Raw genomic sequence first — 17,156 nt, 5'->3', positions numbered from 1 at the left:
CAGACTGTGGCTGGAAGGCTCCACCTCTTCAGCAGCTCTCCCCAAAGAAGCTTCTCAGATGCAGGGCCAGAGGCAGGTGTCCAGGTACCCAAATCCCCCAGTCCCCTGCCTCCCATCCCTTTTTCTCCAACTTGATGACTACCAGTTGCTATTCCAGCCTGACTTCTGTGGCCTATTTAAAGAATACAGATAAGGAGTAGTGAAAGAGAAAGACAGCCCACCTGCCCTCACACTAATGGGGTCTTTTCCTTCCACTTCTCCTACCCCAGCCCCAGCGTGTCCCGATGACAAAAAGACAAAGGGGGAACTGTCAACTTCATGGGCTGAGAGCTTAACAGCAGCTCCTCCCACCCCAATGCCCAAGCAAAACCATCCCTCTTCCAAGGGCAGCAGAAGGGGGCACCATACAAAAACCGTGCTGGCGATGCAGCAGTGCTAGGGACTGGGGAGTTGGGGATGCAGGCTGGAAAAGCCAAGCCCAGGGAAAGACATAAAACTTACGAAGGGTGGTGGCATCATGGGGGGCCCCGGTGGGAAGGGGGCAGGCGCTGCTGGGGGCCGGGGACCAGAATCGGGAACCGACTGTTGAGGGAGAGAAAAGTCATAGGACCCAGGATGGGCAAAGAGATGGGCTTGCAGAAGGGAAGCAGAGGGGTGAGAATGAAAAAGGAGCACAAAGTTCAGAGGAAGGGTCTCCAAGCCCAATTTCTTGCCCACCCACAGCTCTGAGTCCTGAGTAGGTCTGCTCTCTCTTCTGCCAGCCCAGAGCCACGCCCTTCAATGTCATCTTTATTTTGAAGTTTCCACTTTGCCAAAGCCACAGAAAAGACAGAGGAGACTCCACTACAGGCACAGACTGGCCCTTCCCAAGGCTTTTCATCCATTCTCTTGCCTGTGGGCAAGACTGTGCCTCCCTCAAACCAGTTACACAGGGGTCTCTCATTCCCAAAGTATCCAGGGAGGAAGTGGCCTCTTTTTCTGTTCCCCACCTGAATTTACCATTACAGAGATTCAATCCCAAAGCCCTCCAAACTAGTCCTCCGTAAGTACTAGTCTAACTCTCCTCTCTTCACCACCTGCCCCGCTCCCCAACTGGCCTCATCTTTAGTCAATCACTCTCTTTGACATCTTCCACTCTCAATCATCTCCCTCATCTCTTTAGCTCTACGCCTCCTGCCCCAGAGATCCTGAACTCACCTCCCTGTGGACGAGGCTTTGAACAGCCGAGGTCTCCCTGTCCTACACGTAATAGCTGGCCGCATCCCATCCTTTAGTCCTCTGCTTAAATATCACTTGCTCTAAAAGCCTCCCTGACTCTATTTAAAGCAGATCCTTCCAATTTATTCTCTGATTCCCTCTTTAGTTTCCTTGTGTACACAACTTTGTAATTATTATGTTTCCCCTCACTAGAGGGTAATAACATTCCATGAGGGCAGGGATCACATCTGACTTGTTCAAAGCTAGATTCCTGGTCCCTGCCACAGTATCTGGCACATAATGGGAACTCAATAAATATTGAATAAATGAGGGAAGGAAGGAAGGAACAAATACTCTCTATATAGAAACTTCCAAATTTTAAAAATTCATCCTATAGATATAGTCCCATCTGGCCAAAATGACGTGTGTACAAGGTTTCCATTTCAGCACTGTTTGTAAAAACAGACAACTGGACTCAGCCTAAATATCCATCAGTAAGTAGCTATGAAATTATACATAAGCATAAAATGGAATACTATGCAGTCATAAAAAAAGAATGAACACAAAAGAAAAAAAAGGAGCTCATTGTCTTGATATGGAACAATCTCTAATATACATTAACAAGTGGGTAAAAAGCAAAGTGCAGCAAAGTTTTATCATTTGTATAAAAATCAGAGATAAATAACAACACACAAATCAGTAGAAGCAGGGCAGAGGTGGAAGGGAAACTTCTCACTGTATGCTCTTTGTGAATATGCACCCATATGACTACATTATCCATTCAAAAATAATTTTTTTAAGTGAACCGAGGCCTGGAGATGAAGCTAAAAGGCCGTGCCCTTCCTCCTCTTGGCTTAAAAGTTGGAGGGTGGTAGGGAAGAGTTCCAGGGAAAGGTGGTAGCTAGATGAAGGGGAGCCACCTCACTGCTGCCCAACTGCCCTAATTCCCCAATTTACACTATACTGAGAAGGCTCAGTGTTTAAAAATACTTTTTTTTTTTCTGCTTTATCTCCCCAAACCCCCCCGTACACAGTTGTACATCCTAGTTGCAGGCCCCTCCAGCCATGGGGTGTGGGACGCCGCCTCAACGTGGCCTAACGAGCGGCACCATGTCCGCACCCAGGATCCGAAACCTGGGCCACCGCAGCGGAGCGCGCAAACTTAACCACTTGGCCACGGAGCCGGCCCTTAAAAATACTTTCTAATATCTACCTTTAGCACTATCTGTCCTGAGGAGAGGAGATAAGCCAAACTACTCCAACTTGAACCACCTTTCCTCAGTGTTCACCCTAGTCCCATATTCAGACCTGCTCCTATGCCCTGAAACTGTCCTCAGCATGGGAAGTCAGAAACCAACCCACATGGGAGGAAATCCAATTCCCTGTGCCACACTTTCCCATCTCCAGCTGCCTTAGGATCCTCTCTAACATCCCAGTTGCTACATAACCATCTTTGGATCCTACCAGGCTCCAGGGCTGCTCATCTCAGAGACTGGTGCCACCATACAGTTGTCCAAGACAGAAACCTGTGAGTCACTCTGCACATCTCCCTCTTCCTTGTCAATACATCACTGAGTTCTCTTCATTTTACCTCCGAAAGATTTCTTAAATCTATTTCTCTCCATTTCCTCCTCCAACCTCACCACCCCTTTTTCCATCTGATCTACTGCAGTGGGCTCCCAAAATGCAGGGGTCTCCCCACATTTACTCCAATCTGCAGATCATCAAAATGCACTCAGACCATGTTACTCCCTTGCTTAAAACTCTTTGATGGCTCCCATTGTTCTTAGGGTAAAGACCAAAACCCCTGCCCAGAGCCTGGGAGGCTGTGGCAGGTTTGCTCCCCAATTGCCTTGCCAGCCTCACCTATGCTGAGCTTCCAGGTCTGGCTCCAGCCACACTCACCTCTCAGTTCTCCACCTCGGGCATCCACCTTTGCCTGGGGCAATCTTCCTGCTAATGCCACACACCTCGCCTACATATCCTTCACATCTATCCAGTTGTCATTTCCCAGGAAAGCCTTCCTCCTAACCCGGTGGACTAGTCAGAGCCCTTTTACACATGGTCATACACCTTGTACCTTCTCCTTCAGCAATTATCCATTAGAATTTTACAGTTATTTGTACAATTCTGATTGTACTATTATTTTATGTGGCACTAATAAAAAACAAATGCTGCCAACTGATTTATGATACTCAACTGAATTTAAGATGCCTCTTGACTTCAGAAATGTTAAAATGTGTGTCTTAGAATCAATGAAATATCTGCTGCCTTCACTAGGCTGAAAACTTTAAAGGGCAGGGACTGTTTTTGCTCACCCCAATATCCTATCTCACTCTATTTTCCTTACTACTCCTGACTGGCACACAGTAGGTGCTAATAAATATTTGTTGAGTTAATGACTGTTAGACTCATTCCACAAAACAAAGCTATTGGAAAGGCTGGTAGTTACTGGGGGAACACAGAATGTCACAGTTGTAAAAAAAAAAAAAAAAAAAAAAGATAATCCCCTTCTTTTAAATGAGAAAATTAAAGGGGAATAATCAGTCCAAGGTCCCACTGCTGGCTGGGGATACAGCTAGTACCAGATCCAATCCGCCCTCCAGCCCTACTTCCTTAAAAGCACAGTCCTTCCTACAGGAAGCAGGTCTGCTTTTTCTCTCTAGCACAGCCCCTGTGACCCATGTGGTTAAATCAGCAAGGATCCAACATGTTCTTGCTTAAGAACTAGTGGTGCCTCCCCATTGCCCACCCTAATCTCTTACCTAACATTCAAAGCCTTTCAACAGGGCCCACTCACACTCTTCTCGGCTCATCCTGACTCAATGGCTTCCCTCCTCCTCTCTGCACAGGAATTGTTAGATTACTCCACTTGTTTCTTTTATTCCACTTTTGTCTCTCACTTTGTTCAAGATAAACCATATTCACCTCCTTCAAGTTACCTCTATGACTACCCTCCCCACTTATACACACTCCTACCTACCCGTGTCCCCTCAGGATAAATGCTGCACTACTTTGCACAGAGTGACATGCTACTCGGTGGATGTTTTCTGGGTGTTTCACATGGGAATGCGTCTCCCTCTCAGGTGGGGATTTCCCTACATTCAGGGATTGAATTTTTTCCTTTTAAGCCTCCTCTGAGTGTCTAGTCAGGGCCCTGCACACAAAGTGCTGTGATAAAATGCAGACTCATCCCTAACCTTATTTTTGCATACTGGACTATCCTAAAGTAGGCAAATGTGTGTGTACGCAGGTCCCAGGTACATCTGTATAAATTCTCTGGGTAAAGGCTGACTGTAATGAGAGGCAGCTTGGCAGACGTCTGCGTGAATGAGAAAAGGGAAGTGGAATCAAATAATGGCATGGGAAAACCTAAATAATAAAATACTAACTGTATATGACCATCTTTAACTTGGAATGGAGACCCCTGGCCAGGATGCAGACATGGCCTGTTTTGGACAGTTCCCCACAGAGACCAGAGCAACAGAATGAACGTAAATTACTATAGAACTTCTGAAGCCCTCCCTTCCCTGAGCCTCCCCTGTGGGATGTGTATACTTTCTTTCTTTCCTGAAACACCTCTGTTCCTATGTCACTTGCTGCAGTGCCTGTACAACTTTAGGTTTTATTACACTTCTGGGTGAGAATCTGAAAAAGTAACTCATGTGAGAGAGGGATACAGAAAAGGGAGCTGAAAGAGAAGCAGATCCTGTGTCTTCTCTGGAACAAAAACACATTTGTGGGCTGAGGAGAGATGAGGAAGAGACAATTGATCATTTGATCAACATGTGCTCACCTGGGCCAGTGGAAGAACTCCCCCCCACCAAGATGCAATCAGTTCTTAGCCTCCACATCTGTGGGGTATGTCAAAAGTAAAGATTCAGAAAAAAGAACAAAAGGAGAAAAGGACAAGAATGCAGAGCCAGAAGAAAGAGAATGGAAAGGGAATAATAACAACTAATAGCTAATATTTACTGAGTGCTTATTATGAGCCAGATACCATGCCAAACACTCATTTAAATCCTTGCAACCATCTTAAAGGTTATTATCCCCATTTTATACATAAAGAAACTGGGGTTCAGAGAGATTAAATAACAAGAGATTAAACGACAGAGGCAGGTTTGGAATCCAAAAAGTCTGATTCCAAAGCCTGTGCTACTCCACAAAGCTGCCTCCTAGCAAGGAGGATGGCGCCACAGGTATTTCTTACACTCAAATTCATTCCCCTGTTTTCTTTTCACCCCAATCCTCACACAATCCTGAAATCCTCAGCCAGCCAGGTGATCCTGGGTTAGCCTGGTCTGCCGCACTCCCTGAAGGGATTTGTGTTGGAAAACGAAGGCTGGGAGGCACATCTCTCAGAAAGAGGTAGGTAGCCATCATCAAAAAGAAAAGTATCGTGGAGGCTGAGAGACCAGCTGATTACCCTGTGGTCTGTCTACTTGCTGCCCTTCTTCAGCTCACCCAACAGCACTAGCCCCTCTCTCCCTGTTTTCACGACCATCCTAGTCCCCACTCCCCTGTACCAGCCGCCTTATTCTTCCCACTCCCCAAAGATACTGGCTGTCTTTCTAGAAAATATCTTCCATTGCTTCTCTCTGATACTGCCATCTCCTTGTCCCTCTCCCTCTGAAGAACAGAATGTTCCTTCTGGTCTTCATCCTCCTTGGGTTAAGTCTCAGCCTCCTCTTCTACTTAGAGTTCTTCCATTCCTTCAACAGGATTCCAGAGGCGCTGGCTAGCTTGCCCCAGCCTTGCAGGCTTTGTGCCTCCCATCCCCCCCCATATCCCTGGGGATTTTCTGCAGCCCCAGCTGAAGGCCTCGCCTCCAACTCCATCCTCCTCGCTTCCCCACGTTCTAGAACCCATTCTCCTGAACTCTCTCAAGAACCACCCCATTTCGGAGCTGGAAGAGATCTGAGATATCATTCTCACGCATGTTCCTTTTTTTTTTTTTTTTTAATCGATGGGAAATCTGAGGCCCAAAGAAAGGTAGTGACTTGCCCAAGGTCACACAGAATTGTTACACAGTTTGTTGATGGCAAAGCCAGGGTCGGGACCAGGGGGCCTCTGCTGGTCCATTTCTCGGACTATCCAAGACTGGGTGGGGGCCGAAAGTCCCCTTCCTCAGGAGACAATGCCCCCTCCTCACCTCAGGAGACGGTGTGGGGAAATGAAGGAGGGGGTCTCCTGCAGGTTTTGTGGGGCATCCAGAGCTTCCAAAGGGGACACGCACTGGGTCTAGGGGAGGGGCATGTCGCACGCCAAATATCCCAAGAGGGGAAACTGCGGCCCTCAGCTCTCCCCTTGTCCCACGCTTCCCACATCTCCCGCCCCCTCCCTTCTTTTCCGACCTTTCTCCACAAACCCACCCTTCGCTTCTTCCCTTCTTCCTCCTCATCCAGTCCCGCAACTCTCGCTCCCCTCAACACCCCCCACCCCCACCCCCACCCCCACCCCCAGCCATCCTCCATCATGGCCTCCCCCACCCCTTCTCCCCCAAATCCCCGCCCCCACCCCCCTCTCAGGGTTCTCTCCCTAACCTCTCAATCCCTGCGCCCTCCCCCGGGGTCCCGGGTACCCCCGGCAGCCTTCCCGCCCCCCGGGCCCAGGCTCGGGCCGCCGGGGACGCTGTGGGACCGCCCCGGGCCCCTCCACCCCCGCGCGGGGACGTTACCATGCCAGAGCCTCCGAGCAGCTGGGCCGGCTCGGCCCACCCGCCAGTAAAAGCCGCTCTGATTGGCCGGGCCGCAGCCGGGAAGGCGGGGCCAGTGGGGGGTCGCACCCCTTGGTGGCCGGGAGTCCGGTGGCTCCCGCCGCTCAGCCGGGCCCTGCACCGGCCCGGAGCTCCCGGGTCTGGCCCCGCCCCCGGCGCGGAGAGCCAGGCCCCGCCCCCGCGCCGCCGGGTCCGGGTCCCGCCCACCGGGGGGCGGGGCGCGCCTGCTCGGGCTTTGGAGGAGGGCTGGAGCCGAGCCCCCGGCTGCGCGCAGCGGCCTGAGCGCGATCCCGGGCGGGCTCTCCTGCCTTCCCGCCCGCCCCCTCCCGGCCTTCGCAACTCGGCTGGCGCGGCCGCCCCGCACGGGCGCTCGGAGCGGCGGGCTCCCACGCGCTCGCTCCCAGGACCAGGAGCTGGACCGAAGTATTCATTCCGAATATAGGGGTATCTTTGCACCTCACAAAGCGTTTTTTATCCCGTGCATAGTTATTTTTAACACTTTTTAATTAAATCATTCTTTCAACAACTATTTATTGAGCACCCGTTATGTGCCGTTATGTGCGGGAACTGTTCCAGGCGCTGGGCATACAGTCTTTGAGGAAAAAAAGCAGACAGATCCCCCGAAATCCCTGCCCTGGGCGGGGGTGGGGGGCATGCACGTGCTTCTCACGTGACCCTGAAGTTACTTCTTTTGAGATCTGGTCCCCACCAGACGGTGAACAATTAGGGACTGGGGCCCAATCTTTTATAAGAATTAAAGATGTGCGATAAATACTATGTTGTGCAGATAAGGGAATTATAAACCAAAGCTATTTAATGAATATGCTGAAGGTCTCAGGGCTAGTAACTGACAGGGCCCCAAGCAAACGGGTGCCGAAAGGGATGAAACACCTTCCCTCCAAAGCCTGGGTAAAGATGCTTCCATTTTCCTTCATTCGTCAACACTTAGCTGAGCCTGTACTCTGTGCTTGGTACTGTACTAGGTTCTGGAGATACAAAGAATTGTGAACCGAGTCCTGCTTGCAAGAAAGTTAGAGTCTAGAAGGGGAAAGGTAGGGAAACAACCAACAGGAAGTAGAAGTCCTAAATTAAAGGAGAGGAAAGGAAGGGGGATTCATTCTTGGGAGCCACTGAAGAGAGAAACTCCATTATGGTTCATATTCCTCACAATACCTAGATGGCTTCTTTTTTTTTTTCCAAGCAAGGTTAGCCCTGAGCTAACTGCAGCCAGTCCTCCTCTTTTTGGCGAGGAAGACTGGCCCTGAGCTAACATCTGTGCCCATCTTCCTCTACTTTATATGTGGGACGCCTACCACAGCATGGTGTGCCTAGCGGTGCCATGTCCGCACCTGGGATCCGAACCAGCAAACCGTGGGCTGCCAAGAAGCAGAACGTGCGAACTTAACCGCTGCCCACCAGGCTGGCCCCACCTAAGTGGGTTCAAATGAGGGCCTAGTCCTGTGGTTTTCAAACTTTGTTATTGAGACCTCCAGGCATAGCAGAAGTGGTTCAGAGGTTCCATAAACTTTTATCAATCACATTTTATTTTTAAAGTTTTTGTTTTTTCAATGAAGTATTTCTTAGAATACATAGACATCCATTTTAAAGAGTCAGATAACTGTAAGATTGGTTAAGAAAAACATAAGCGCCCCAGGCTCCATCATCTCTTCCTCCCCGGAGGCAGCCATTTTCAGCTCTTTCAAGCTGTTTCTTTTAGCATTTTACCTTCATATCTCTGGCCCTCCTCCAGCTGTGTCCCTCCTAGGTGGAGGAATCCAAGCAGATATGCCCAACCAAAGCCCACAGACCCCCTTTTAGGCCATATTCTGAATACCTGGGGCCCTGGAATTCCCTGCCCAGCTCCTTCCCAGTCCTGCACCAGCTTCTTCCTTGGATTTCCCCTCCTAGGGAGACTTTGCTGGTGTTGTGGGCATCCCTAGGCCTGAGGGGTAGCCAAGGGGCAGCTATTTGCCACCAGAGACGTGAGCACAAGCTCGGGTGTCCACAGGACCCTGTGTGAGGCTCTCTTAATGCAGGACAGAGGCAATGACAGCAGGAAAGGGGGTCAGGCAGGCGCCAGGGGCTGGGGGCAGCTATCTTCTAGTGTAGAACTGTGAGGATTCCAAAAACTCTAATTTAGAACCTGGTCTTCCAGGTCCTTATGAAGGTGTGTTTGTAAAGTCAGAAGTTTAGAAGGTATTTGTTAGCTTAATTTGTAACATTGAAATATTTAGTATGTGAGTCTCCAAGAATTTGTAGTCTTGCCCCAGCCCCCATAAATAATGGAGGCAGATTTGAGGGTTTAACTTTTTCCCTTCCTCTCTCCCCACCACTTATACCTCATTCCCATCTCCCATCTGCCAAATTTAATTCGATGATTTTTGGTAGTTCAATTTTCAGTTCTTACAAAACTGTGACTACATATGCTGTTCAGAGTTGAACCATGTAGAAAACTTTGATTACTCTTCCTTTCCTGCAAAACTTTTTTCCCTGGAACTAATAATTATCTTGGGGGCCGACCCGGTGGCACAGCGGTTAAGTGCACACGTTCCGCTTTGGCGGCCCAGGGTTCGTTGGTTCAGATCCCGGGTGCGGACATGGCATGCTCAGCAAGCCATGCTGTGGCAGGCATCCCATATATAAAGTAGAGGAAGATGGGCACGGATGTTAGCTCAGGGCCAGTCTTCCTCGGCAAAAAGAGGAAGATTGGCAGCAGTTAGCTCAGGGCTAATCTTCCTCAAAAAAAAAATTATCTTGTTTTTTCATTTGTTTAGTTTTCTATGTATTTATCACACGATCTTCCCCTGGTTGCCTAAATCTCTTCTTAGAATATCTAGGTACAGCAGATATTCCATCTTGTTCTTCTTTTTTTTAAAAAAAGATTTTATTTTTCCTTTTTCTCCCCAAAGCCCCCCAGTACACAGTTGTATATTTTTAGTTGTGGGTCCTTCTAGTTGTGGCATGTGGGACGCTGCCTCAGCATGGCCTGATGAATGCTGCCATGTCCCTGCCCAGGATTCAAACGGGCGAAACCCTGGGCTGCTGAAGCAGAGTGTGCGAACTTGGCCACGGGGCCAGCCCCTCATCTTCTTCTTCTTGAAGACACCTCTGCTGGAACCTTCAGACTTCCAATCTGAGTCTTCATCCTGTACCCTTCCTGCACATCTGGCAATCTGTCATCACCTTTCTCATCCTCCTTGGCATTTTCTTTGCCTCTCTCCTTTGTTAGATCTTTTATTTGCCATTTTCCAGGTCTTCCTCTTTCTTGATTTATTCCCTATTTTTTAGAGGAGACCATCTTCTAGAAGCTTCCTGAGAAAGGGGGAGGTAAACTGTTTTGAAACTTTGCATGTTGGACATGGACATTATTTTACTCTGACACTTGATTGATCATTTAGCTGGGTATTGAATTCCTTTGGAATTATGAAGGCATTGCAACAGTACCTCTAGCTTTCATCCCTATCCTTGAAAAGTCTGCAGCCTTTTAACTCCTTATCTTCGTGACTTTTTCCCCATCTCTGAACCTCTCCTTGTCTCCAGTGTTCTGAAATGGCAGCAATATGTCTTGGTGAAAGGCTGTTTGTGTGCTGGGCACTCACTGCCCCTCACTTCTGGGAAATAATCTGGAATCATCCCATTGGTGATTTCTTCTGTTCCATTTTCTCTGTCCTTTCTTTTTTGGAACTCATATAATTCAGGTGATGGATCTGCTGGACTGGTCCTTCTGATTTCTTATTTTTCTCTCCTACTTTCCATATTTTTCACTTTGTTTTCTGGGAGACTTCCTCAACTTTTTATCTTCCCATTCTGCTACTGAGTTTTTCAATGTGTTAAAGATTTTTATTACTCTCAGGGGCCAGCCCCATGGCCGAGTGGTTAAGTTTGCACGCTCTGCTTCAGCAGCCCGGGGTTTCGCCCGTTTGAATCCTGGGCAGGGACATGGCACCTCTCATTAAGCCATGCTGAGGCAGCATCCCACATGCCACAACTAGAAGGACCCACAACTAAAAATACACAAGTGTGTACCAGGGGGCTTTGGGGAGAAAAGGGAAAAATAAAATCTTTAAAAAAAAAAGTTTTATTACTCACTTTATTTTTATTAATCGAATATTCCCTTTTATAGCATATTATTTTCAGAGTTGAAATAGCTTATCTTATCTCTAAAGCTATTCATGATAGTTTTGTTTAAGTTTTCTTCTTTCTGCATAATCTCTGTTTACTCTAAATTTCTTTTTCTGTTATTTTGGTCTCTTTCATGTTAGATTCTTTTCTTGGAGGTCTTATAATCCTTGGTTGTCTGCTCACGTTTAAGGACAGGTTATCAAAAAGCTGATTGGAAACGTTTGTGCTCTGTCAGCTCAGGTACATGGAAGGAGCTTGTGGGCCATGAGCTTCACTGCAGGGGGATCTGGCTGGGAACCGCTGATGTCAGCATCTTTAGGTCTTGTTCCTCAGGATGGTCAGTCATCTGGCACAACCACTTCCGTTTGCCATACGGTCGCCCCATTGTTGCTTTAGGATCCAGCCTTCTCTAGTCTAAGTAACCACTCATCCATCTGCTTCCCAGCTTCCTAAAGTATTTTCCTCTTGTCTCTTTTCCTCTTTCCCTGTCCTTGTGAATTTATGCCTTAAAAAAAAAAATCCCTTTGCTATAGTTTTAGTGTATTTTTAGTAGTGCAAAAGTAGATACATGTGTTTATCTACCATTTTTTACCCAGAAACTTTAAATATATTTTAACAGCGCTTTTTTTTTTTAAGTGAGATTCACCTGGCAGGTGAAGCTCTCTACTCATTTTTTTTTTCCTGCGTTTTCTCCCCAAATCACCCCAGTACATAGTTGCATTTTTTTTTTTTAGTAGTGAGTCCTACTAGTTGTGGCATGTGGGATGCCACCTCAGCATGGCCTGATGAGCAGTGTCACGTCCATGCCCAGGATCCGAACTGGTGAAACCCTGGGTTGCCAAAGCGGAGCATGCAAACTTAACCATCCAGCCACGGGGCCGGCCCCTTAACTATTTTCAAAACAATAGTTTAGAAATGTATACACTCAAATGTCTTACATACCAAATTTTTGGGTTCATCACAACAAGCTTGTTGAAATTGAATGATTTTGCAATACAGATGACCATGAAGTTGAGCCATCAGGTATTCCAAGAAGATAGTGCTTTTATCTGTTTTAGATACTGAGGTTCTACAACAGGCTTTGCTTAGAAAGGGGGGTTGGCTGCTTTAAAGAAAACTGTTTACAAACATCTCTCCTGGGCTAGGGATCGCCTAAGCGTGGCCTTCGAACTATGGTGAAGGTGTTGCTTCTGGCCACAGAGCTGCCCATGGGAGATGGGCTTGGGACGGACTAATGTCTGGAAGAGGGAGCATCCCAGCCTCAAGGGAAAAGGGTATGAAAGTAGAGAAGACTTGCCACCTACGAAAGGAGGGAGAGTTATTTCCTTACACCCTCCAATACCCTCCTGACTAACTTCCAGCCCCTTGCACTGTCTGCCCATAATCCCTCCACAGTCTTGGGCATTATAAAACATTGCATTTTTTTTTCCCTGAGGAATATTAACCCTGAGCTAACATCCGTGCCAATCTTCCTCTATTTTTTAGTATGTGGGCTGACAGCACAGCATGGCCACTGACAGAGCAGTGTAGGTCCACACCCGGGAACTGAACCCAGGCTGCCAAAGCAGAGCACACTGAACTTAACTACGAGGCCACCAGGGCTGGCCCAAAACATTGCATTCTTTAAAGTCAGCTTTATTGAGGTATAATTTACATACTACAAAATTCACCAATTTTAAGTGTACCCTATAGTGAATTTTCACAAATGTATATAGTCATGTACCCACCACCATAGTCATGACAAAACATTTCCTTCACTTAGAAACTTTCTTTGTGCCCTTTGCAGTCAGTCTCTTCCCTTCATCTGGCTCCTGGCACCTGCTGATCTGCTCTCCGTCCATACAGTTTTGTGCTTCTAGATTTCATATAAGCGGAATCGTACAGTTTGTAGTAGTTTGTGTCTGACTTCTTTCACTTGTATAACGCTTTTGAGATTCTCCATGTTGTTGCATGTATCAGTGTTCATTCCTTTTTAATGTGAAGTAGTATAGTTTGCTGCATGGGCGTACTACAATTTGTTTATCCATTCACCAGTTGATGGACATTTAGGTTGTTTGCAAGTTTGTGCTATTACTAATAGAACTGGTTATGAATAGTAGTGTATAGGTCTTTGTATGGACATATGCTTTCATTTCTCTTGGGTCATACTTAGGAATAGGATTGCTGGGTTGGATGGTAATATATATTTTAACTTCTGAAAAAACTGCCAAACTGTTTTCCAAAGTGGCTGTACCATTTTACATTCTCACCAGTAATATTGGAGGGTTTCACTTTCCCAACATCCTCCTCAACACTTGTTATTGTCACACTTTTTATTGTCTGACTCGTCCTTGTCAGACATCTGACTCCTTGGCATCTCACTGTGGTATTAACTTGCATTTCCCAAATGACTAATGATGTTGAGAATCTTTTCATGTCCTTATTTATCATTTATTTATCTTCTTTAGTGACATGTCTATTCAAATCTTCTGTTCATTTTAAAAACTAGATTGTTTTTCTTTTTGTTATTGAGTTGTAGTGGTTCTTTATATATTCTGGATGCAAGTCCTTTATCAAACATATGTTTTGCAAATAATTTTTTTTCCAGTCAGTGGCTTCCATTTCTTTTGTGTGTGTGTGAGGAAGATTGGCCCTGAGCTAATATCTGTTGCCAATCTTACTCTTTTTTGCTTGAGGAAGATTGATGCTGAGCTAACGTCTGTGCCAATCTTCCTCTGTTTTTATGTAGGATGCTGCCATAGCATGGCTTGACGAGTGGTGCTAGATCTAGATCCGGGATCCACACCTGCGACCCCTGTGCTGCTGGAGCAGAGTGCACAAACTTAACTACTACACCACCTGGCCGGCCCCTCCATTTCATTGTCTATATTTGTGAGGGATATTGGTTATTTTTATTGTAATAGTTTTGTCTGGTTTTGGTAACCAGGTAATGCTAACCTCACAAAATGATTTGGGAAGAGTTCCCTACTGTTCAGTTTTCTGGAAGAATTTGTATAAATTGTATTATTTTTCCCTTAAATGTTTGGCAAAATTCATCAATTAAACCATCTGGGGCTGGAGTTTTCTTTGAGGGAAAGGTTTTAAATTCCAAATCCAATTTCTTGAGTAGAGATAGGGCTTTTCAGATTTTCTCTTCTTTAGTGAGCTTTGATAGGTTGTGTCTTTCAAGGAATTTGTCCATTTCATCCAATTTACCAACTTTATAGGCATAAAGTTTTTTCATAATACTCCTTTATTATTTCCACTGGAGAGTCTGTAGTGATGTCCCCTCTCTCATTCCTGATGTTGGTAATTTGTGCCTTCTTTCTTTTTTTCTTGGTAAGGTCTGGCTGTGAGTTTTATCAATTTTATTAATCTTTTTAAGGAACCAGGTTTTGGTTGCATTGATTTTCTCCATTTTTTAAAAATTGATTTCTACTCTTATCCATATGATTTCCTTCAGCTTATTTTGAGTTTCCCTGTTCTAGTTTCTTTCTCTAAGCACTGCTTTAGCATCCCACAAATTTTGATATGTCATGTTGTCATTTTCACTCAGTTCAAAATATTTCATAATTTTCCTTGTGATTTCTTCTTTGACCCATAGAATTTTGTTGTTTAATTTACAAATATTTGGGAATTTTCCAGATGTCTCTCCAATTATTGATTTATAGTGCAATTCCATTGTAGTCAGAGAACATATTCTGTATGATTTGGATCTTAAATGTATTGATATTTATTTTATGGCCCAGATTATTGTTCCATATGGATTTGGAAATAATGTATCCTGCTGTTCTTGGGTGAAATGTTCTTTAAATGTCAAGTGAGATGAGTTGCTTGATAATGTTTTTCAAAATCTCTATATCTGGGGCCAGCCTGGTGGCGCAGCGGTTAAGTGCACATGTTCCACTTCAGCAGCCCGGGGTTTGCCAATTTGGATCCCAGGTGTGGACATGGCACCACTTGACAAGCCATGCTGTGGTAGGCGTCCCACATATAAAGTAGAGGAAGATGGGCATGGATGTTAGCTCAGGGCCAGTCTTCCTCAGCAGAAAGAGGAGGACTGGCAGCAGTTAGCTCAGGGCTAATCTTCCTCAAAAAAAAAGAAATCTCTATATCCTTACTTATTTTTTTTCTACTTCTACCACTTCCTGCAAGAGAATTGTTGAAATCTCTAACTATACTTGTGGATTTATCCATTTCTCCTTTCATTTCTGTAAGTTTTTTGCTTCATGTATTTTGAAGCTATGGTATTAGCTTCAAAATTAGGTGCATACACATATAGGACTGTGTCCCCTTTATTAATTGAAACCTTTATCTTTGTGGAATGTCCTTCCTGTTTTATGTTTGCTAATATTTATTGTTCTAAAAGCTGATATTGATATAGCCACTTCAGCTTTCTTTTGAGTAGTATTATCGTGGTTTATCGCTTTTCCATGCTTTTAGTTTTAACCTATGTGTGTCTTTTTTATTTAAAGTGTGTTTCTTTCCTTCCTTCCTTCCTTTCTTTCTTTCTTTCGAGGAAGATTGGCCCTGAGTTAACATCTGTGCCAATCTTCCTCTATTTTTTGTATGTAGGATCTGCCACAGTGTGGCTTGATGACTGGTGTGTAGGTCTTTGCCCGGCATCTGAACCTACAAACTCCAGGACCACCAAGCGGAGTACACGAACTTAACTACTACACTACCAGGTCAGCCCTAAAGTATGTTTCTTGTAGATAGTACATCGTTGAGTCTTGACTTTGTCTTAATTGAATCTCAAAATCTTTATCTTTTAATTGGCTTGTTTAGGTCATTTATATGTAATGTAATTATCAGTATGATTGGGTTTAAAAGAAATAAGAAAGCGAGGCATGGGAGAAAGGGGAAAAAAAGAAAAGACTCTAGATTGGGAATCAGGAAACTAGGCTGGAGTTCTGACTCTGTACTTCCAGCTCTGTAACTTTAAATAAATCTCATAACTCTTCTGAGCCTTAGCTGGCTCGCACATGTTTGTAAGGATGAATAAGTTGTTTGTAAACTACAACATGCTCTGAAATCATAAGGGATTAAAGGACTATCCAGTGCCAGATGTATACATAGGTGGGTATCTATAAACCAGGGTATGAGTGCCTCAAAGACAGAACTAGGTCTTGGTCATTTCTGTATTTCCAGCACTAGCCCCCATGACTGGCACATAGACTGTTGCCAGTAAGTGTTTTTTGAGTGAATGGGCAATAAAAGAATTAACTTTGAATAAGTGAATGAATGATAGTACATGAGAGACAGGTAGGTGTCAGGTGACAAGTTATTAAGTGGCCATGGCACTGCAAGAACTGAACTTACAGTGTTTAATTCCTTATCTGTTAAATGGGAATACTTTTCAGTAGCTCAGAAGAATAATTTCCATGTATATGTATTTGTACTTACATACTCATTCATTCAACAAGCATTTATTAAGTGCCTACTACGTGCCAGAAACTCACTTTAGTAAGTCACAGTGTTGACTGAGCCTTGATCCCTGGTACAAATGCAAATATATTCCCATTAGTTATTGATTGGCTCTAATTAAAAAAAAGTTCCCTGGGGCCAGCCTGGTGGCACAGTGGTTAAGTGCGCACGTTCCACTCCGGCGTTCCAGGGTTCGCCAGTTCAGATCCTGGGTGTGGACATGGCACCGCTTGGCAAGCCCTGCTGTGGTAGGCATCCCACATATAAAGTAGAAGAAGATGGGCATGGATGTTAGCTCAGGGCCAGTCTTCCTCAGCAAAAAGAGGAGGATTGGCAGCAGATGTTAGCTCAGGGCTAATCTTCCTCAAGAAAAAAAAACAGGGGCTGGCCCCGTGGCCGAGTGGTTAAGTTCACGCGCTCCGCTGCAGGTGGCCCAGTGTTTCATTGATTCGAATCCTGGGCGCGGACATGGCACTGCTCATCAAACCACGCCGAGGCAGCGCCCCACATGCCACAACTAGAAGGACCCACAACGAAGAATATACAACTATGTACTGGGGGGCTTTGGGGAGAAAAAGGAAAAAATAAAATCTTTAAAAAAAAAAGAAAAAAAAAACAGTTCTCTTTCAGAAAAGAACTTTTTCTACTTGCATTTTCCTATTTTTAGCCATTAATGTTTAGTTTGGGAGTGTAACATTTAGTGATTTTAAAAAAG

The 17,156-nt window shown here is 45.4% G+C and overlaps 2 protein-coding genes across 11 annotated transcripts in view; one reads left to right on the top strand and one right to left on the bottom strand.

The window, feature by feature from the left end:
* Positions 1-17,156, bottom strand: part of PRPF40B (pre-mRNA processing factor 40 homolog B) — a 58,270-nt gene that overhangs the window by 14,009 nt on the left and 27,105 nt on the right. For 3 of the 10 annotated variants that reach the window (XM_070621207.1, XM_070621204.1, XM_070621210.1), the window contains exons 1-2: positions 6,875-7,049; positions 502-582 (exon numbers count right to left, since the gene is read on the bottom strand). The exons of 3 other annotated variants lie outside the window; for them this stretch is intronic. In XM_070621207.1, coding sequence (XP_070477308.1) covers positions 502-582; positions 6,875-6,877 — 84 coding nt within the window. In that variant the 5' untranslated portion in view covers positions 6,878-7,049. Of the gene's footprint in view, positions 1-501; positions 583-6,874; positions 7,082-17,156 lie in introns of those variants that run through there. 4 more of the 10 variants (XM_070621211.1, XM_070621208.1, XM_070621203.1 and 1 more) reach the window with 3 other exon arrangements.
* The window catches only part of FAM186B (family with sequence similarity 186 member B), a 32,042-nt gene that overhangs the window by 815 nt on the left and 14,071 nt on the right, over positions 1-17,156 (top strand). The window contains exon 2 of the mRNA XM_008522076.2: positions 15,590-15,702. The gene's annotated coding sequence lies outside the window, so the exon portion shown is untranslated. The remainder of the gene's footprint in view (positions 1-15,589; positions 15,703-17,156) is intronic.

This window comes from Equus przewalskii, chromosome 5 (assembly GCF_037783145.1).
Source record: "Equus przewalskii isolate Varuska chromosome 5, EquPr2, whole genome shotgun sequence".
Taxonomy (NCBI): domain Eukaryota; kingdom Metazoa; phylum Chordata; class Mammalia; order Perissodactyla; family Equidae; genus Equus; species Equus przewalskii.
Note: the sequence above shows the minus strand (reverse complement) of the source record. Positions and strands in the feature narration are given on the sequence as shown.